Source organism: Sceloporus occidentalis, unplaced genomic scaffold, assembly GCF_023333645.1.
Source record: "Sceloporus occidentalis isolate IW3139 unplaced genomic scaffold, rSceOcc1.0.p SCAF_60, whole genome shotgun sequence".
Taxonomy (NCBI): Eukaryota; Metazoa; Chordata; class Lepidosauria; order Squamata; family Phrynosomatidae; genus Sceloporus; species Sceloporus occidentalis.
This window is the reverse complement of record NW_028317040.1, coordinates 1,629,272-1,652,795: the sequence shown is the minus strand read 5'-3', so window position 1 is coordinate 1,652,795 and position 23,524 is coordinate 1,629,272. Positions and strand designations below refer to the sequence as shown.

The 23,524-nt window shown below is 39.5% G+C and overlaps 1 protein-coding gene across 1 annotated transcript; it reads left to right on the top strand.

Annotated features, from left to right (window-relative positions):
* Nucleotides 1–127: 127 nt before the first annotated feature.
* On the top strand, nt 128–7,221 carry LOC149287463 (protein YIPF6-like). The gene is given in 8 exon segments (XM_089492852.1): nt 128–250; nt 1,940–2,018; nt 2,957–2,999; nt 5,451–5,481; nt 5,484–5,502; nt 5,505–5,568; nt 6,122–6,288; nt 7,100–7,221. Coding segments are annotated over 7 exon segments (525 nt in total). The 5' UTR covers nt 128–250.
* The last annotated feature ends 16,303 nt before the right edge of the window (nt 7,222–23,524 follow it).

Here is a 23,524-nt window from a genome sequence, read left to right as displayed (position 1 = left end):
CCCCCAAAATTTGATTATTAATTTATGAAAAAAAGAAAAAGCCTGAATATAAGATGACCCTATAGGAAAAAGTTTTATCTTGTTGTCTTAGTTATTATTATTTTGTTGTTTTTGTTTTCAGTTTGCAGGGCTGTCAGATGTTTCTATATCTGGGGATATTCCTGTGGAGGGAGAGATCACTGTTCCTATTGCTTCACAGTCGCATGAAGATGATTATTTTACTCCGGATGAGCCCGTCAAAGACACTATTGTATGAAAACTAACTCTTTGAATAACCTTGTTTTCTCTGTATATACATATGTTGAATAGATGGGTTGATCAAATCTATTCATCATGCAGCGCACTGGGTTAGAAAAGTTAGGAACAACGTAATATTAAGTGGGATAGCACCCAGCACTAATTCTCTTGCTGTCAAGTCATGCCTAACAACATCTGTATTAAGTCCTACCACAGTCTTACATTAGATTTTTATAACATAGGCATCTACACTTCTCTTTCCTACCTTGGTTTGTGTTCTAAGTATTATAAATATATGCTGCTTGAAGGCTTTGTCTACGTTTTTTTCTTATCCACAAGTTCTTAGAATAATAGCTCTGAAAGGATTACTGGTGTACCCAATGTAATTTTTTATGGGGGAAAAAAAATACATTATTTGTTTCTTTAGTGTTTGTCCTTACCTGGTGACATCAGAGGCCTGCTAGCAGGGCCGGCCGAAGACTTAACGCCGCCTGGGGCGAAGTTTAAAATGCCGCCCCCCGCCGATGCCCCCCGCCGACTTACCCTTAAACAGTCCTGCGGCGAGTCTCCCTGTGCTGCCACGGTGCCGGCTTGTAATGCTGAGCGCCGGAAATTCACGTCACTTCCGGCGCTCTGCATTACAAGCCGGCACCGAGACCGAACAGGGAAACTCGCCGCAGAGGAGAGAGAGAGGGGCGCCGAGCGGGTAAGCGAAAACCACTCGGTGCCCCTCTCTCTCTCCTCCGCTTCAAACAAAACAAAAAAAAACAGCTTGGGGCGGCAAAGTGCCGCCCCTTCTGAAGTGCCGCCTGGGGCAATTGCCCCAGTCGGCTCCATTGTAGGGCCGGCCCTGCCTGCTAGGCAGTACCAGAGCCACATTTCTCTTCAAAGGATGCTCTGGTTTTAGAGGAATTGACTGGGAAAATGAAGGCATTGCTGAACTAATACATTCTGATATATATGTGTGTGTAAAACAAAGTAAGAATACAGCACATACCCGATACAAAAATCAGGGATATTTATCTAAGGCGTAAATATTGGGGACTCTGTCACACTATATGGCCGTATATTGCTTTGACCACCGCTACATCAAAGTACCCCAAGTTTGGGTCCTATCTAATTTGTCATGGCTATATTTCCTACCAAGGTGATGAATCAGTGGGACTGGCTGCTCATTCCATTAAAAGCCTTCTCTGGACACTATTAATGAGGCAGATGAGGCTACTCAACCCTAGGGTTTGGTCACAACCTGCAAATGCGCAGCAAAATATACAAAAAAGTCAAATTACCTCATCTGTGCTCATCTGTGCCATTGAACATTCATTTTTATTGGGGCTGATGAATAGATGTTTGTAGGTTAAAAATGTCTTTATTGCAAAATATAGAACATTTTTATTGTGCAGCAGATCGATTATGGTGGAAAAAAACCAAAACATTTTGTAGCAGTCTGACATTTTCTATCGGTTCAGTTTTCCATTGTGCAGCTTAAACTGTTTCCTGCAAACAATAACAGGCACTAATCATGTTTCCTGAATGTTGTACCGATTCTTTTTCTTTTCTATGTCTACTACCTTTTTACAGAGGTCAGTAGGTTTTTGTGGTATAATTCTCAGAAAGGGAAGACATCTGGTCCCTTGACTGTGTTCTGCAACAGCACATTTCCTCAATAATTTCTAGGTACTTTTTGTTTGTTTTGTTTCAGATGCGGGACCTGAGGGCTGTTGGGAAAAAGTTTCTTCATGTCATGTATCCCCAAAGAAGCACAACCCTCTTAAGAGACTGTGAGTATGTGAATGCCAAAACATCTTTTACGGTTTGAGCACTAGGTGTCGCTTCTAGAGGTTATTTTGGAACTCAGATGAAATACTGATTTCCCACAAAAATTGTAATAGGAAAGAACACAAAAAGCCATTCCAGTAACAGAATAATCAGAATAAATGGGTAGATATCTCCAGTTGGTTACCCCTTCTGCGATCTTCATACCACGCCTTGGACTATATGATGTAAGTGGGTCCCGATTCCCTTTCCCTAGCGCCCACCCAGTAAATATTATTCTCAATGACTTACCTGTAGCAGTGAGACCTTGCCTCCAAACTGAAGCATTATTTCATTTAAATTTATTAGCTTGGGTGTAACTTTAAACCATGACGTGATGCCGCCAACTCCAAGTTGAACTGAGTTCCTTCCCTTGTTTCTTTTTGAAAGAGTGGTAGTAATAATAATAATTAGGAGAACCAACCCCGTATTAATGCTCACCTGGCTATAAATGGAGGAGAATGATGTGAACCGGCTTGGGAATCATTGCTTTTGCCTGCATTTGTGTTTTGGTCCTGTCCATTGCTGTATTCCAAGGCACAGCCCTATGAAATGTATGTTGGAGTCCGTTTTGCATGAGCTCCGGTGCATTTTACCGCAAGCAGGTTAATGGAGGCATTGTTTTTCTAACTGATTTAACTCCTCTCCCCAGCTGCCTCTTATAACTGAGGCCGTTCGTCAGCATGATCAAATTTGCATGCAATAAAATGTATTGGTTTAATGCAAAACATACCTGCATGCAAAAAGAACAATCATGCCCTAAGATAAAGAACTCAATGGTATGCACTTCTTTGAATTACGATTATTTGAAGTGAACCATTTTGATTCTATGTGCTACTAATCTGAATTATCGTTACTGTTGGCACCATATTCCTAATGCTGTGGTCTTGTGGTCTTTCTGCAGGGGATTTATGGGGCTCTCTTGTGTTGTGCGTCTCACTTGCTCTGTAAGTATTTATTACTTCCATTTCCTTGATGTTTGGAGATTACCCAGCAGTCTGTGTAATTATGTGCCCAGCAGTAGCGTACCTAGTGGGGGCCGGGGGGGGGGGTTGCGATCCGCACCGGTTGCCGCTCATCAGGGGGGTGCCAACTTGTCCGCCGCTGGAGGAGCAGGCTCGCAAGGGAGCGGTATCGGAGGTCTTTAGCAGACCTCCGGCTCCCTTGAGTGATTTTAAGCCGGGTTCAACCACAGCTGCTGTGCGCCGGATTTGTTGTCAGATCCCGGCTCACAACACCGAAGCCGCGCCCACTGCCGTCCGTACCCTCTGACCCGACAGAAGAACTGAAGAAGAGGAGGAAAAGAAGCTGTAAGGAGAAAAGAGGAAAGGTAGGAAAGCATTCAGTGAGTGAGAGTTGATTGGTATGTGTGTGGATTGGTATGTGTGGATTAGTATATGTGTGGATTGGTATGTGTGGATTGGTATATGTGTGGATTGATATGTGTGGATTGATATATGTGTGGATTGGTATATATGTGGATTGGTATGTGTGGATTAGTATATGTCTGGATTGTTATATGTGTGGATTGGTATGTGTGTGGATTGGTATGTGTGTGGGTTGGTATATGTATGGGTTGGTATATGTGTGGATTGGTATGTGTGGATTGGTATATATGTGGATTGGTATATGTGTGGATTGGTGTGTGTGTGGATTGGTATGTGTGGATTGGTGTGTGTGTGGATTGGTATGTGTGGATTGGTGTGTGTGTGGATTGGTATATGTGCGGATTGGTAAGTGTGTGAGAGTGATGGGTGTTATGCTGTACCATTTCCAATGTATTTTTCATTATATAATTATGCTCTAGTACATCATAACTCCCATCACTCTATACTGTTCCATACAGTGGCAGAGCTGGGAGACAGAGGCCTTTCACCCCCACCGCAGGACTCCTGAAAGGTAAGTGAACTTCAAAGTGGGAGAGGGTAGATAGTTATGAGGGGGTAGATAGGGAGAAGGGAGTGAGACGGGGGGATAGGGGGTAGATAGGGAGAAGGGAGTGAGAAGGGGTAGGTAGGACAAAAGGGAGTGAGAAGGGGTAGATAGGGCAATCATACTCCTATCATGCCAAGTCTGCGAGTACATCCTGGAATCTGGGTATGCCTGGGCATGATAGAAATGTGATTGATGTTAACAATCATATATATATATATATATATATATATATTAATATTGTTATTTAATTGTTTTGTCCTATTTTGGTGTGTTACTTGAAATAAAAGTGTTAGATTTTTTTTATGGTGTGGGGGGGCCCATATTCGGTTTCGGCCAGGTAAATGCTGCATTTTCGGTTTCAGTCCAGAATTTGTTTCGGTGCATCCCTACTACTAATGAAGTGGTAGGCCTACACCACATCAATGTTTGGCTTAGTATATAGTGATAGGAGTTATGCTGCACTATTGTCAATGTCTGGCTCAATGTATAGTGATAGGGATTATGCTGTACCACCGTCAATGTGTGCCTCAGTATATAGTGATAGGTGTTATGTTGTACCACCCTCATTGTCTGCCTCAGTATATAGTGGTAGGTGTTATGCTGTACCACCGTCAATGTCTGCCTCAGTATATAATGATAACAGTAAGTGTTATGCTTTACCACCTTCAGTGTCTGCGTCGGTATATAACGGTAGAAGCTATGCAGTTTTAAAGTGTGTGGGGGGGTGCCACATACAGGATCCGCCCCAGGTGCCAAATACTCTAGGTATGCCCCTGGTGCCCAGTGTTTATAATCTATCTGGCCTCTAAATTTTTGTATTCTTTATCATAAAACACAGTCCTCACAGAAAAGAAAATGAGACAAAAACCTGTTAATCTTTTTTTTGTTCCAGTCAGCGACCATTAACTGCAGAGCTGCCATTGTTCAGTCATGTGATGTTTTGGGAGACTTACCAAATACCAGACTGAGTTAATATTTATGAGGGTTGTAATGAATTCGGCGCCTCCATTTATTTAGTCATTGGTTGCCACAAGCAGTATTATAAAGTTTCCGTAGGTTGGGCTAAGGTACACTATGGCCATCACACCTACTGTATATAAGCTTGTCAGACATGTCATTCTAAAACCGGGTGCATTAATCTGCAGTTGTGCTCCCCCACACACACACTTTTGCAGCTTCCACTCCTGGGAAGGCTTTCCACAAAGATTGCAGTATGCCCATTCAGGCAAAGTCTTTGCTACTCACGTAATACAGGCTTCAGTTTTGCTTTCTGCCACTAGAGGGAGTAGCATGCGTAGAAGACTGCATGGCTACCTATCCGTAAACTAAATAAGTGATGATTCTAAGCTGGCATGCTTGTTCCTAGGGCATTTGATGATTTTTAAACAGGTATATGTTTTAATTATATTTTATCTGCTTGTTTAATATTTATTAGAGCTGTAATGTTTGTCTCTTTGTCCCAGAATGCTTCAGGGTGGCCATGCAGACCAGAGTAAGATGATGGAGGACCCCACTTTGCGTAATAATACGGTTTGGGGCTGTTGTGATCACTTTAAACTCTAAGCTGCTAGGGGGAACCATGTAAGTAGAAATTAACAATTTCCATTTCTTTGTGGAAAGGATAATCAATAATAATACTTAGAGACAATTTTTAGATTATCCTGAGGAATGAATAGCGAGCTTCCAAGATTGAACTGAATGAAACTGTTATCATGTGGAATAAAAACACCTAGGCTTTTGGGTGTTCATTCATTCACTTTCTGGCATAGAGAGTATAATGATTCCATCTTCAAAATGTATTCTGTATGATGTTTGGGGAAGGGAGATATGTGCCCATCTATGTCCACACCACAGTGAACAGGCAGATTTAAAAATGTTATATAAAACAAATCTGCACACCATCGCAATACAGCCATCTAGACTATGTACACAAGTAACTAGTAACACTGACAAAAAGTCAGTTAATGTAACCGGAAATATCAAAGCAGCATAAATGAATCTTTATTCTAGTGAGTGCCAAATGCTTTTATGTTGCATGAAAACAATGTGATTCGTATATTTTGCATGTGAGCTGTAGAAGAATGCATTACTAGTCTGTTTTATGATTGTAACTATGTTTTCCTTTCTTTCACAGCTCTTTTTTCCAGAGCTTGTGTGTGCTGGGTTACTGCATCTTACCTCTGACGGTGGCCATGCTGGTGTGCAGGTTACTGCTCCTAGGGAGTAAAAACACAGTTTTCATCGTGACTGTCATCGTGCCACTGGTTGTAGTGACGGCTATGTTTGCCTGGTCCACCTTTGGTAAGGATGCTTCATTTCTTTTGTCTTGAGAGAGGTTTGTTTGTAACACTTGACAGCTATTTTGCTAGTAAATTTATAGGTGAAATTTAAACCTGCCTTTACTCACAGCCTTTATCTCTTATCTTATTTGTGAACTGCAAGTACACATCTGTGTCTCCATTGTGTCAGAGCATGCGCACACAGCATTATGTAACATAGTGGGGAGGACTGAGATTGATGTGCATGCAGTCCACCTGTTAGTACACCAATGTGAAGCTAATTCCAGTATATTTTCTTTTTATGTATATAGTAGTGATTTTGCAAAATCAGTTAACATATAACATGCTATACTAACCTGCAGTTTTCATTCTTTGTGTGCCAATTTATGGACTGCCTCTACACTTTCTTGTAATTACAAACGTGAACCTGTCATCCAATAAAAGGGAAGTATGACACATCATATACACATCGTGCTAGAGAAATACCTAGCAAATGTATATATAATAAGTTATACTTACTTGAGGGGTATTTTTTCCTGGTGGTTATGCCTGAGTATGTATGCTCACCCAGATGCACCCTCACTCCCAGAAAGCTGTATACATAATTGAGCATTATGTGGAGGATTGTGGTTATGTGAGTATCCGGCGAGGCACCCTTGGTTTTAGTTTAATCTTTATGCTGGATTAATATTCACATACAAAAGTGCAGTAGTAAATGCATAAAAAGCGGTAACATATATACAATGGTGCTTGGCAAGACACCTTTTGTAATTTTAAATAAAATAGTTGCGTACAATTACTGTTAACGTAACAACTTTTGTTTTTTCTTCTAGCATCCACTGCCTTTTTAGCAGACAGTCAGCCACCTAACCGAAGAGCTTTAGCGGTGTACCCCATATTCCTCTTCTACTTTGTCATCAGCTGGATGATCTTGACCTTTAACCCTAGTTCATGAGTGTGGACATCTTGTATAGGCTTAAGGAATCTGGGCCAGTGTAAATATACCAGCAGCCTGGTGGATCACGCACCCGTATGTCGAAGAACCAAACTATGATGAAGAATGAAACACGTGGGTACCGGCTGCTTTGTGCAAGAGTCCAAGAGTCATGATGTATATATCCCTGCACTAACTAGACACCAATTTCTGTTTTTCTTCTAAATGCATATCCAGCAATAAAAAGTTGGATTAGAGGCTCTGTGAACAGAATGAAGGCCAACACCTAAGAAATTGTTTCAGTAATTGTTATTGTTACTGTGCAACTATCATCAGACACTGATGCCACATCTATAGTTTTCAGAAGGTGTTAAACCCATTTTGATTTTGTACGCATTACCTTCAAGAGTTAGCGGGCTAAGTAGCATGTATGTGGGTCATTTGTAAAGAGGTACCACTTAATGGCACTGGTACCTTTTTTATTTTCTATGGAAAGGCCTTTTGTAGGATAACCTGGTTTCTCCCTTAACTCTGGAAACATATACACTGCATTGTTTTCCTGCATTCTTGGAATTTCATGGCAAATAAAAGCTGCCATTCTTAAATTGCGTCCAAACCTAAAGTAGCCATGAGGTTACCCTTACTTAATCTGAATATGGTATTGACAAATACGGAAGAGGTTAATATTACAGCGCTCATATTAAATGGTTGAAACATGCAACATTGCCATTTGATCTGTATTACAGGCAGTCTGTTCCTGTGCGGCAAAGCTTATTTTGTTTCCCCCAAGCTAATATTAACTAAGAATTTAGTTTTTGGAAGTCAATATCATAAAGACAATTGTGTGAATTTTTACTCTAAGGGGTATATTCACTGACCCAAGAGCTTTCAGGAAATCTGTACAAAAGGCCAACCGATCATTTTCGATCATAATGGGACCCTGGACAATTCTCTTCTAGTACCCCCGATCATAGTGAGTACTCTGTCCCATTCCAGTAGTACCTCCTCCAGGCCCCTTTTCATCCCTGGTGGTTCAGTACAATGAAGGTGGGGGAATCTATCTCCCACTAGTGAGTCACTTTGTGGTTTGTGTGTTGCCTGATACTGGGTTCCAGGATACATCATCACTTCCTGGAGCTGTGCGACATCAGATGATATGCAACCTCAAAGAAGCACTCAATAGTGGCTGTTGAGGGTGCCATAGAGGCGGCTGCCCAATTGCCTTCTGTAAAAGGCAGACCTGAGGCCAATCCTAGTGAGCATCTCCTGCAAGAAGGGCTGAGCTCAGTTTGCACAATAAATGTGGCAAGATTTCTTGGAAGTAGTTTGCCCAACGCAGTTCAATGTACATGCATACTCTGGGATAGCCACTGCTAACTCCCCAACTGCTTGAGTTTCAATGGCTGCTGTACTGATCAACTTCTGCTTGCATGTGTGAATAGAGCTGCTCACTAAGGAGTAAAGATGGTACCGTCCATCTATAGTGTGTGGTGTTGTCTCTTCTTCAGATCAGTGCCTTCCTATCGGTGTTCATGTGGTGCCCAGTGGGGAGCACATTCTACCCATGCAAGCAGCTCTTACACAGTGCACCTTCACCATCATATGAGCAAAGGGCACTCAGACCCATAAAACCTGGATGATATTTAAGCGCAGTGTATAACAACTGCTTTAAAATGTAAATGCTACAGATTTTAATTCAGCTCTTAATAAGGAAACTACCACAGTTACATAACTTGTAAAAATCTTTAAAAAGATCATTTTTATAATGTATCCGGGTTTACTGTGCACATAGGGAGAGTGCTATCGTCTAGGATGCTTTGCTACATTTTATGTGGGAATTGGGGGATTTTTGCTGTTTATTTCTTGTGATGCCTTTCTTTGTTGAACATATAATGCTACAAAAAAATTGAAGAATAGGTATTTAAGCCGGTAGGAGGCGGTGGTGCATTACATTGTACATATATGCATGACTGAAAAAGAGTGTATATTGTAAAGGAGGCAATATGTGTATGTATATTGCTTCAAAAAGAATGTGTGTGTGTATAATTGTCATAGACTCACACATATGCTACAACACTACTGTTTACTCAATGTAAATATGCTTTTTGGGGGGGATTACAATGATAATTACCAGGTGGTTGCTGTGAATTAATTTCATTTGATACCTGATCTGTTTTAAAGGTTTAAATGCAATCTATATTTTTAATTTATTAAAAGTTTTCTTTTTTAATTCAATGATGTCTGTCTGATTGGCTAACAGTCTGTGATGTACATCAGTGTAGCATGACCATGGCCTTGCTAATCAAGAGAACATGAAAGTTGCCTTTAAGAGGATTTTGTGCCACTGGAAAATGCAGATTAATTCCCATTCACTTTTAAGAAGACTTGTTAAGTACTAGCTCAGAGTTCCAAAACGCACAAGAAAAATGTAAACCTAAAGGTTCTGTGTCGCCAAAGATGAGATATACAACATTGTCAGACGGGTGCTGCATGATGTAAAAGGGCAAAATAAATGTTGTCTTTATTTTTCTCCCCAATGATGCCTATGACCTAAAAATTAACATTTGAATAGTGGTACAGCTTAGAAACAGAGCCCCGGCATTCAACTCTAGCTCTCCCACATCTTACATTTACAAATGCTGTCAGAATTTTCTGAACATCGTTTCATTGAACTGTTAGCGCAGCCTGACAGTTCTGACTGTGACAAGCCTTTTATGTGTAAAGACATGTATATGTTTTTGTAAAGCGTATTAGGTGTATCGAGTTATATATTTACATGATTTATATATGACTATATGTCACTTTAATAGGAAAATGGAAAGTTAAGTAGCCCCAGACTTTCTTACCAATTGATGACTTCTCTGAAGCTAGAGGTGAGAAAAAGGAAATTCTGGAGAATTTTCTTCCCACTCTAGAGCTTTTTTATGCTCGTACACCTTTGTTGTTAAAATGTAAGCCTTTATGGTCATCCCATTTGTTTTCTTTCCGTTCGAGTTGGTCACTGACACTGAATCCTCCCATCCTTGGAATCTCTTCCACCGCTAGGAGAGAGAAGACGGTCTCCACATGAAGTTACCATCCTGTGTGCATATTGTTAAACTTTAATTAGTATTTATGTCCATTCAGAGGGTACACATTAAACATGTTTACGCCATGGTAACCGGGTTGATAAATCTCATTATATAAAGTTTAAGAAATTAGAAGAGCATTTAATATGTTTCATTAGATACTGGGCACCCCACATGCCCTCTGAGATTCTATCAAAGAGCTAACAATTGCCTCTCACAATCCTACTGCACCAGACGTGCAGTCACACAATGTTGTGTTACCTGACCCTAACACCAGCCATAGACCTTTGCTGCCGCTGGCCCCTGGGTGGACGGTGTATCAGGAAATATGCCGGTACCCAGTGAGGCCAATTCTTCCCTGGATGAGTGCACTCAACACACTACTGAACTTATTTGATTATTATAGAAAACATATTTTTTCAGTGTTATCAATATTAAAGATTTCACTGTACCACTTCTGATGGAAAGCTTTCCCACATATCTACCACATAAGTACAACATCCTTACCCTCTAGTATTAGATTATGGCCTCTTGTTCTAACATTTCCCCTCCTTTGTAATGAATTTCCCTCCTCTCCTTTGTTAAATCTCTTTAATCATGATTAAAGAAATGTTTCATAAAAAAATACTTGTTCATGAAGGGGTTAAATTGCAGCCAAACTGTCACTGCTCCCATGTCTCTTTCTCTTGGTCTTTATGATGTCATATTCTGCCAAGTTCTATATGCACAGGGCTTGTGGCCACACTCCTGCACTTACCTGTTCAGTGAGATACAAGCATTCGCTTGGCTTTGCTCAGAAGTGCAGATTTGGAGATAGAGAGTGAATTTTTGAGAGATAATGTGGAAAAAGGTAAGTTTATTTACTGTATTTTACATTAAAGTGTAACAACCATCACCCCCCAGACCTCCGCAGGCTGACAACCAGCAAACAAAAGGTTACAGGAATTTACCAGAACATAGAAGCCGTTCTATAGCTAAGCTTTATATTTTAGGTGATTACCTTTCATATTTTAATTGTCTGAAATAATATTACCCAGCATGCAGCTCATTCCCTCATCCTGATTGGCCATTCAAATCTTTTCCATTTATTTATATGTATGGAGCTGCTTCAGAGGTCTAGTTTTTTAAAGGCATTTAACACGATGTAATAGGAGCTTTCCAGAGTTTTGGGTTTAGCGATAGGTCCTTGTCAAATGTATCGTTAATCTGGAATTGGCTCTGGGGCCAATATTATCCATCTTTGCTTCTGCTCATGGATTTGGTGACATCACAGGTTATGTTGCATAATTGTTGTTAAAGGGTTGTATAATTACCTGCCCAGCCATAAAACTAGATTTAATGTAAGGAAGTTAAATAGAACAGTGGAAGCGGTAGAGACTATTACAGTAAGGGAATCTAAACATGTGTTGGATACGCATATGGCTCTTAAAGACGAGACCAGGTTCTAATAAATGTTTGAGTCTAGATGGGCCGGATGGGGCCAATCTGCTTGCAGGCTCTATGTTTCTATGTTAGCATTTTTAGGATGAATCAAGAGATGGTGTTCAAAATGTGAATTCATTTACAGTATTGTCTATTAGCAGTGCTATCAGAGCTCCATAAATCTCACCTAATAACTTCATCCCGACTGGTTGATCTTTTTTGGTGATGGTTTTGCAGCCCAATAGATAGTAGTGGAGAAAGTGTGAAAAACTTGGTGAACCCTTTTCAAAAATGTTAACTTATTAACTGTTAAAAAAATATTATTATTATTATAACTATACAGATTTCACCATCCTGCTTACATTCATATTCTGACCTACTGTCAGTTCTCCTATTTGAAGGCATATATGGCGACCTCATTGGCCATTTTTTTCAGGATTCATATGCATTTCACGTGTTGCTGACCAGCCTGTGTAAAGTACGGCACCACATACAGCAGCAGGCGGAATTTTACATCTAAATAGCCAGCAACATATTCTGATTTATTTATATAGCAGCATCATATTCTGCAGCGCTGTACAACAGAGTGAGATGTATATGTGTTCTAAAACAAATGGCTGAGGTTGACACCCTAAAGCCACCAGTCCATCTCAGAGCCTAATGTGTGTATGTATATATATATCTATATATCTATAGATATATAGATATATATATATATATATATATATACATTTGCTCCCCTAGCCCTCCCATATACAAGGCTGATCATACATAATTTTTTTCTGTTTCTTTTAGCCACGTATTTCATTATCCAGGGCCATGGAGATGGACTCTGGTGTTTTTGCAGACACCATAAGGATAATAGATAATTTTTACCAGATGTGCTCAGATGAGAACCTGTGCAAAACAGTGAGTATTACCCTTTTGTGTTAAGTATTTTTTCCACTTTTCTGCAGGCCCAGAAAATTTCAGCAACTTGATTTACTCCTTTCTCTTTCTTATTTTCCTCAAAAGGTCCCTGACATTGACGCAACCATAAACAGCCATTGCTAAATAAAAACCTCTATCAATAAACACATTAATAGACAAATCCAAATATATTTGACAGGATTCTGCATCTGCAAAATCTATCATGTGCTCAAGATGGTTGGAGTGTGGCTTTAACATTTCACCATATACAAGGCTTTGAATGATTATACAAATCCTTAATCTTCATTATTTAGTGCCACGTTTCATCCTGTGGCCGGGGAAAGGAGCCACCCTGATTTGTCCGAGGTCAGGACGATGTTAGATCATTTGTGGCACAAAATAAATGATTTGATGGGGTTAAAGTGAAATGGCCAGCTTCAAACATGTCCAAAATAGAAAATGAGGATAGGGTGACCAGTTTTCAAAACTAATATGTTTAGGATGTTTTTCTGCTTTTACTTATTTTTTCACTTTCCTGTAGACTCATCTCGATTTAACCCTTCCTCCTTTTTTTTCCTTGCCAGTTTGTTGAAATAGACCTGGGAGAAACCACAGTGGGTGACTACAGTAATGATGCTACAGAGTGGGCAGATCAGGTAAACACTAAATCTAAATATAAATGTTTATCAATGCACATATTTTATGCTCTTTACAATTGCCTCTAATTAACAAAAACCCATGAATAATGCCGCAGATTCATCTTGTAAAATGAATGAAATGTAAGGGAATTTAAACATGTGTTGGATACGCATATGGCTCTTAAAGACGAGACCACGGTCTAATAAATATTTGAGTCTAGATGGGCCGGATGGGGCCAGTCTGCTGGCAGGCTCTATGTTTCTATGTTAGTATTTTTAGGATGAATCAAGAGGTGGTGTTCAAAATGTGAGTTCATTTACAGTATTGTCTATTAGCGGTGCTATCAGAGCTGCATAAATCTCATCTAATTCCCTCATCCCGACTGGTTGATCTTTTTTGGTGATAGTTTTGCAGCCCAATAGAAAGTAGTGGAGAAAGTGTGAAAAACTTGGTGAAACTTTTTTCAGAAATGTTAACAGAACTTATTAACTATTAACAAATTATTATTATAACTGTACAGATTTCACCATCCTGCTTACATTCATATTCTGACCTACTGTCAGTTCTCCTATTTGAAGGCATATATGGCGACCTCATTGGCCATTTTTTCCAGGATTCATTTGCATTTCACATGTTGCTGACCAGCCTGTGTAAAGTACGGCACCACATACAGCAGCAGGCGGAATTTTACATCTAAATAGCCAGCAACATATTCTGATTTATTTATATAGCAGCATCATATTCTGCAGCGCTGTACAACAGAGTGAGATGTATATGTGTTCTAAAAAAAAATGGCTGAGGTTGACACCCTAAAGCCACCAGTCCATCTCAGAGCCTAATGAAGCTGTGGTGTGTGTGTGTGTGTGTGTATATATATATACACATTTGCTCCCATATCCCTCCCATATACAAGGCTGATCATACATAATTTTTTTCTGTTTCTTTTAGCCACGTATTTCATTATCCAGGGCCATGGAGATGGACTCTGATGTTTTTGCAGACACCATAAGGATAACAGATAATTCGTACCAGATGTTCTCAGATGAGAACCTGTGCAAAACAGTGGGTATTACCCTTTTGTGTTAAGTATTTTTTCTACTTTTCTGCAGGCCCACAAAATTTCATCAACTTGATTTACTCCTTTCTCTTTCTTATTTTCCTCAAAAGGTCCCTGACATTGACGCAACCACAAATAAAGAGCTTGAGGATCAGGTAAACAGCCATTGCTAAATAAAAAACCTCTATTAATAAACACATTAATAGACAAATCCAAATATATTTGAGAGGATTCTGCATCTGCAAAATCTATCATGTGCTCAAGATGGTTGGAGTGTGGCTTTAACATTTCACCATATACAAGGCTTTGAATGATTATACAAATCCTTAATCTCCATTATTTAGTGCCACGTTTCATCCTGTGGCCGGGGAAAGGAGCCACCCTGATTTGTCCGAGGTCAGGACAATGTTAGATCATTTGTGGCACGTCATAAAGTGAAATGACCAGCTTCAAACATGTCCAAAATAGGAAATGAGGGCAGGGTGACCAGTTTTCAAAACTGTAATATGTTTAGGATGTTTTTACTTATTTTTTCACTTTCCTGTAGACTCATCTCGATTTAACCCTTCCTCCTTTTTTTTTCTTGCCAGTTTCTTGAAATAGACCTGGGAAAATTCACAGTGAGCGACTTCAGTGATGATTCTACAGAGTGGGCAGATCAGGTAAACACAAAATCTAAATATAAATGTTTATAAATGCACATATTTTATGCTCTTTACAATTGCCTCTAATTAACAACAACCCATGAATAATGCCGCAGATTCATCTTGTAAAATGAATGAAATGTAAGGGAATTTAAACATGTGTTGGATACGCATATGGCTCTTAAAGACGAGACCACGGTCTAATAAATGTTTGAGTCTAGATGGGCCGGATGGGGCCAATCTGCTGGCAGGCTCTATGTTTTTATGTTAGCATTTTTAGGATGAATCAAGAGGTGGTGTTCAAAATGTGAATTCATTTACAGTATTGTCTATTAGCGGTGCTATCAGATCTGCATAAATCTCACCTAATAACCTCATCCCGACTGGTTGATCTTTTTTTTGGTGATAGTTTTGCAGCCCAATAGAAAGTAGTGAAGAAAGTGTGAAAAACTTGGTGAAACTTTTTTCAGAAATGTTAACAGAACTTATTAACTATTAACAAATTATTATTATAACTGTACAGATTTCACCATCCTGCTTACATTCATATTCTGACCTACTGTCAGTTCTCCTATTTGAAGGCATATATGGCGACCTCATTGGCCATTTTTTTCAGGATTCATATGCATTTCACATGTTGCTGACCAGCCTGTGTAAAGTACGGCACCACATACAGCAGCAGGCGGAATTTTACATCTAAATAGCCAGCAACATATTCTGATTTATTTATATAGCAGCATCATATTCTGCAGCGCTGTACAACAGAGTGAGATGTATATGTGTTTTAAAAAAAATGGCTGAGGTTGACACCCTAAAGCCACCAGTCAATCTCAGAGCCTAATGAGGCTTATGTGTGTGTGTATGTGTATGTGTATGTATATATATATATATATATATATATATATATATATATATATATATATATACACACACACACACACACATTTGCTCCCGTATCCCTCCCATATACAAGGCTGACCATACATAATTTTTTTCTGTTTCTTTTAGCCACGTATTTCATTATCCATGGAGATGGACTCTGATGTTTTTGCAGACACCATAATGATAACAGATAATTGGTACCAGATGTTCTCAGATGAGAACCTGTGCAAAACAGTGAGTATTACCCTTTTGTGTTATGTATTTTTTCCACTTTTCTGCAGGCCCAGAAAATTTCAGCAACTTGATTTACTCCTTTCTCTTTCTTACTTTCCTCAAAAGGTCCCTGACATTGACACAACCACAAAGAAAGAGATTGAGGATCAGGTAAACAGCCGTTGCTAAATAAAAACCTCTATTAATAAACACATTAATAGACAAATCCAAATATATTTGAGAGAATTCTGCATCTGCAAAATCTATCATGTGCTCAAGATGGTTGGAGTGTGGCTTTAACATTTCACCATATACAAGGCTTTGAATGATTATACAAATCCTTAATCTCCATTATTTAGTGCCACGTTTCATCCTGTGGCCGGGGAAAGGAGCCACCCTGATTTGTCCGAGGTCAGGACGATGTTAGATCATTTGTGGCACAAAATAAATGATTTGATGGGGTTAAAGTGAAATGGCCAGCTTCAAACATGTCCAAAATAGAAAATGAGGACAGGGTGACCAGTTTTCAAAACTGTAAAATGTTTAGGATGTTTTTATGCTTTTACTTATTTTTTCACTTTCCTCTAGACTCATCTCGATTTAACCCTTCCTCTTTTTTTTTGCTTGCCAGTTTGTTGAAATAGACCTGGGAGAATCCACAGTGAGCGACTACAGTGATGATGCTACAGAGGGGGCAGATCAGGTAAACACTAAATCTAAATATAAATGTTTATCAATGCACATATTTTATGCTCTTTACAATTGCCTCTAATTAACACAAACCCATGAATAATACCACAGATTCATCTTGTAAAATGAATGAAATGGTTCTGATTTTTTGCAGGACAGCCCTAATTTCTGGAGGAGCCTCTTACTCTGCTTTAAACCAAAAAAAACATCAACACCCGCCAGCTCCACAGAGATCACCACTACAACCAAACTATGCTGGTTCTGCCGTATTTTTGGGAGAAAGAAGAAATGAAAAGCTAACGAGATCAAATATCAAGATCAGAGAGAGAACATTAAATGTTAGGATTAAGATTAATAAAATAATTAATAAGTTCTATAGATCATGAATCTCTGGTCTGTAGTTAGGAGTCACTGTGCACTGTATGTTTCATGAGGCCAACAATTGTGTTTTCTGTGACCGAGACCAAGTCTCACATCTACCGTTAAATGTGTGAGCCTATGATTTTAAGGCTGGATCAGGAGCTGATCAGCAGCATCCATTACCATACAATTTGGAGGAGAACCCTGAGTGCCCCTAAGTATGTGAAAAGACACAACAAATAATGCTAGGTGTGGGCAACAGAACAGACATTCCAAAATGGCATTATTTTAAAAAGTTGACAGCAACTGTTTACACTCATACGCGTTTTTAACCCCTTAAGGACAGAGCTGCAATTGCATTTTTGTACGCTTCATGCCAATTGCTGTTAACATTTCTGGGGTGTTTGTATTTAGCTATAATTTTCTTCTTTCTTATTTACTGTAACCATACAAATTATGTATTTTTTTTAGGACAAGTAGGGCATTCATTAGATAACATTATTTTGATAATATCATTTAATTTATTCTAAAAAAAATAATAATAAAATATAGTGATTTTGTTTTAGAAATTCTGACTTTTATTTGAAAAATAATTTACCTATCTACAAAAGCTAATGAAAACACCTTCTAAATAAATTCAAATATTTGTCCTAAGTTTAGAAATACCCAATGTTATAGGGCAATAAGGACAAGTAGCATTTTGCAATTTAAAAACCATTTTTTTATCTGGTCATCCTCAGCACACGCCCTATTTGCGACATCTTGGAAGCCAGCAAATTCAATTTGCCCCACCAAACCATATATTTTTGAAAACTAGATGCTCCAGAGTATTTCAAATGCTGTTATTTTAACTCTTCTCATTTTACCACCAGCCTTTGTCAAATTTTGTGGTAGTATTTTTTTGTTGTGGTTTTTTTCACACGCATTTTAATTCAGGTATAAATCTTCAGCGCCTGGTATATATCACTGCCAAACAGCACCACAAAATGTGTTCAGCAACATCTCCTCAGTACAGTGATACCATCCATGCATAGGCTTGTCAGGTTTTCAGAGGGACAAAAAGGCCGAAAAAGGCATAAGACATGCATTCTTGCAATCCAGTGGGAACTTTGCTAGCCTGTACAGGAACAAAGTAATGAGTGGCAAACAAAAGTTTTACATGTTTCGCAACTTAATCTGGTGCTTACTCATAAACTAATATTAGATAGTTAATATTTGGGCATAGTTCTAACATCACATACTTAAACCACCAATCAAGAGTGAACAATAAAAGTTGTGCATAATTAATCACAGTAGGTTTTAACACAATTTTTCAATTTGCAATTTTACAGTTTCTATTTCACTCAAAAATCTAATAGAGTGAACTAATGCATGTGGTGAAAAAAATGGTTATGTATCTAAAACCGAAATGAAAAGTAAACAAAAACAGTTTTAAGAAGCGGGAAATAATATCTCCTTAGTCACTACAAGATTCTTTTTACTACATAATTGAAAATCAAATGTCTTGATACAAAAGTTACTATTTGGAAAAATACAATGTTGCTTTTAAGCATTAGGGAATAGCGACACCTTGTGGATTGAACCGAATTTGCAGCTCTTGATACTATGTATCCAATATACTGTGGCTGCTTTTTGTGAGGTGACTGAAAAAACGTTATCAAATACTTCAGTGCATAGTGATCTATTAGAACATATTACATAACTAATATGTATATATAATACATTTTTACTTTTATAGCACTAATAACCGTTAGAATTTAATATTACATACCACACATTGTTTAATTTAGCTTCTTCATATCATAATATTTTCAATTAATAATAAAGTGTACTGTTACTCCAATTTAAAGGATATACCAGTGACAAATCTACTTGGCTTAAAGATGCAAAAATGGAAAGGTAATAACCAAATTTAAATGGTAATGTATGACTGCTAGAACAAGTAAACAGCCAAAATATGAATGAAACCCAACAAAATAGAATTGAAAGTTATAATAAAAATTATAATGGATATGTAAATAAGATAAAGTAGAAAGGATTCTTTGGCACATACCCACACCCACTCTGGGTGACTGTGGGAATAGATTTTGTGGTGGTGATGGTGGGAGGGCAGGATTTAATTGTTGGACCTAGGCAGCACAATGTCTTTAGCCGACCCTGATAAGGTTCTTTACAATTGTTTTCTCAATATTCATATATTCCAGCGATCCCGTTTATAATATAACTATCTGTTTCCGGTGGTCCGTGAGAGCAACAGTAGGATGAGTTACTCCAATAGATGCTTCCATTCCTGAAAGTAGCCTTAATAACATGGACCTTTCTATCACCCACATCATTATTACATCTTGGTGTTGATGTTGACAAAGGACTAAAATGGTTACTTCTGCCAAAGGAACCTACCGTGTCTTGAAAAAAACTAGACGGTTCACAAAAAGTTCAGAAACAAATTTAGTCAGGTCTGGTGGCAAACAGACAACACTAGAAAACAGACCAAAATGAAAATAAAAATAAACAAAACACAAAAACAATAAATTAGGAGCGGGTTATAGCTTCACCACAGGATTAACTCTAATTGAGCACAGAATATATCAACTGTAAAAGCATATATTAAAACAAATGTGGTTCATTTACAAGAGGCTGGAGGTTTGCAGGATCCACTCCAGGATTCATATGGAGCCTGCATCAGGCAAAGGTGCTGGGCATTAAACCCCCCAGGGAGACTGTGGTGGGAAGAGAAAGGAGGAGGAGGTTTTGCAGAGCCTGGTTTACCTGGATCTGACTGGGAGGTCTGATTAGTGGGTGATTAGGCTGGTCAGTCTGGGACAGCATAGTATTGTTAGAAAGAGCTCCAATTGGGAGCTAGGTTGTTTCTTTTATGATTTTTGTTTTGGTTGAGCAGTTAAAGCAATAAAGCACTGCTTGCTACAAATTGGTGTGCCTGAGCCTGATTGCCCTAGAGGACTGTTACATTTTTGGCCCTCATGCTACAGGGATAATCACAATATACCGTATTCGTTTCATTATAAGACAAGGTTTTTTTTTCATCTTTTAGTCAGACCTGAAATCGAAGGTTCTGTTGAAAACAGAATCAGCTCTGCTTGCTGCCGGACATTAGGGGGCGATATCTTGTTTTTGTGTTCTTCTGCTCTCTGGTGGTCTATGCTGTTTCCTTTTATATTATTTCACTTCCTTTTTCTTGTCTTGGTTACTTGAAAGTCCTCTCAGTGTGTTTGAAAAGACAGAATAAAGTAAGCCTGTTGTCCTAAAGAAACATTTGGTGTTAGCAGATTAAATATTCCAACAAAAGGGTTATGGGCTCAGTTACTTAACAAAAATTGAATAACAATTTAACCACTGCAAACACACTGAAACCAGGGCTCCAGAGAATTACCACTTATGGTGTTTCCTATTAAGACGCCAGCTTGAGGTAGAAGGTGCGCTTTTGCCCTTGGACCAGCCGGTGCCTACAACCGGAGGTGCAGAGATTGCAGCATGGAGCACAAAAGATATTAAGGCAAGAAATGTTATTATTCCGTGTTTACCACATGAAATAGTACATATTAGAAATGGAAAGACTGCTGCAGATATGCTTAAAGCCTTGCAGAAATGATATGGGGAAGATAAGACACAGAAAAAAGTATTACTTTTCAAAGACCTTTTTACCACAAGACTAAGTGAAGGTGGAGATGCAGACAAACTTATTACAGATTTATTAAATGTGATGGACAAACTAGCTACAGCGGGACAAGTGCTAAATGATCAGTTAAAATGGGCTTAGTTCTTCGTTCTCTATCCTGCTCCTACATTTGTGTCCACATTTAATGCAAAATGAAAGAACTCTGGGTAATTTAATGAGCTCCATAAGAGCTGAAGCCCTCAGACAAAGAAATCAGGATACAACAGAGATGGCCTCTGCATCAAATTACATGGTCAGCCGAACATGCTAAGTGTATCAACATTAACAAGAAAGGCGTTTATATATTTTTAACAATAAAGGGTGTTTGGTCTCATTTAAAAGTGATGTGTATTGGAAAGGTTTTGAGAAGGATGGAGTATTTGTTCTAGATTTGCAAAAAGAGAGAGCCAATGTTGCTAAGAAATATACAGAGAGCAACTACTTAGCACTTTGGCACAGAGGCTTTGCACACCGTGACTCAAATGCCATTCAAGAAAAATTTGGTTAGGAACATTAATATGAAAAAGTGTGCTACTCATAGACAAAAGTGCAAAGGTGGGAAATAAGTTTAACAGAAAACCCCAAGCAATTCAAAGTAACACTGGTGGTGAGTACATGTCCAAACACACAGAGACATACCTAAGAGAACAAGGAATAGAACACCGACTCACAATTGCATATTAGACTTGGGCACCAGGGGGCTCTTCGTGTTCGTCTTCGTGCTCGTCTTCGGGGGGGAAAAAACCTTCGTATTCCGCGAATATTCGCCCGTTCCTGTCTTCTCTTCGGGCGAATATTCGCGGACATTCTTCGTGCTCGTTTAATCTTCGTTTCCTTCCTGGTTGCCTTGCAGGGGTTAATACGGGGTTAACAACACATCGGAGCAGCAGCAGCTGCCGTGAAGGAACGTGTGTGCAACTCTATTGGTCGTTTCGGAGGGGGGCTGGTCTGGCATCAACTAGTGAATTGCAGAACGCACTTCATTCGTTGATGGCAGGCCAGCCCCCTGCCGAAACGACCAATAGAGTTGCACACACGTACTGAGGTGTACTGTACACAAAATGACCTAGAGACAAATGCTCCAAGGAACTTGGCCTCCGTTTATCATACACAATCACACATCCATAGATGTTTAATAAAAGAATAGGGATTATTTTACATTTTTAAATTGATTTTGGACCACTTGTAATACATGCCTAACATTTGCTACCTATTTACAATGGCATACTTTGCAACAACCCAACTTTTACTGGACAGGACTGGAAAAAAGCAGGACTGTCCACCAAAATCTTGGGTGTGTTGGCAGGTATGCGGATGGAAAAATGTTGGACAAGAACTAAAAAATAGCTTAGGGTTAATGTACGGTTATGTTTAAGATTAGTAGCAGTGCACTGCTTTGGTTAAAGATGTATTATGTCTAAATAATAATTTAATTTTAATGGGTTTTAAAAAAAAATTAGGGGTTTATTTAAATGTATTTTAAAGTTAGATTTATTATTTAGTACTTTATTATATTTATTTAATGTTTATACTAGTGCTACCTACCGAGCTATAACTACCAACGTGTATTTGCATACCTAGTTTAGCTAAATTAGATGGGACAGGACTGGAAAAAAGCAGGACTGTCCCTGAAAAAGTTGGGTCTGTTGGCAGGTATGTGGATGGAAAAATGTTATAGTATGAAGTGTGAGTTATAGCGTTAATGCTAGTGAGTGTAGAAATGAAGGCCAGGACAAATAACAAGAGGAAAGGTCCTTGTGATTTTTGCATTGTACGTGTATGTGTTATGTGTGTTATGTGTGTTGTCACTTGTCACTGTGTTATATGTGTTATGTGTGTTATGTGTTATGTCACTGTGTTATTTGTGTTATTGTGTGTGTTATGTTTGGTTGGTTGTGTATCAGAAGGAAAATAATGAAATGGAAATGGGAAAGGCGAATGAGTGGGCAATTGGCGACCCACTCACCTGTTTCACCCCAGGGCAAAGCACCCAAACACTGTCAGTCCTAGACGTTTGGCAGCGGACTTCCAGAGCTCAGACACAAGGCCCTAGCGTAAGCTGGCCACTCCGGCGGAGGTAGCAGGCGTTGCCACACCGCAAACAGACGCAGCCAGAGGGGAGAAACTGCCCTTACCACTAGGGACATTTTGGGCATGACTCTAGCCAGGAAGCGAACTGGCAGAGAAGAGATGCTGGCACCACCACCACCAGCAGCAGCATTGAAAAATGGGAAAGGCGAATGAGTGGGCAATTGGCGACCCACTCACCTGTTTCACCCCAGGGCAAAGCACCCAAACACTGTCAGTCCTAGACGTTTGGCAGCGGACTTCCAGAGCTCAGACACAAGGCCCTAGCGTAAGCTGGCCACTCCAGCGGAGGTAGCAGGCGTTGCCACACCGCAGACAGAGGCAGCCAGGGGGGAGAAACTGCCCTTACCATTAGGGACATTTGAGGCATGACACTAGCCAGGAAGCGAACTGGCATCGAAGAGACGCTGGCACCACCACCAGCAGCAGCAGCAGCAGCAGAATTGGGAAAGGCGAATGAGTGGGCAATTGGCGACCCACTCACCTGTTTCACCCCAGGGCAAAGCACCCAAACACTGTCAGTCCTAGACGTTTGGCAGCAGACTTCCAGAGCTCAGACACTAGGCCCTAGCGTAAGCTGGCCACTCCGGCGGAGGTAGCAGGCGTTGCCACACCGCAAACAGACGCAGCCAGGGGGGAGAAACTGCCCTTACCATTAGGGACATTTAAGGCATGA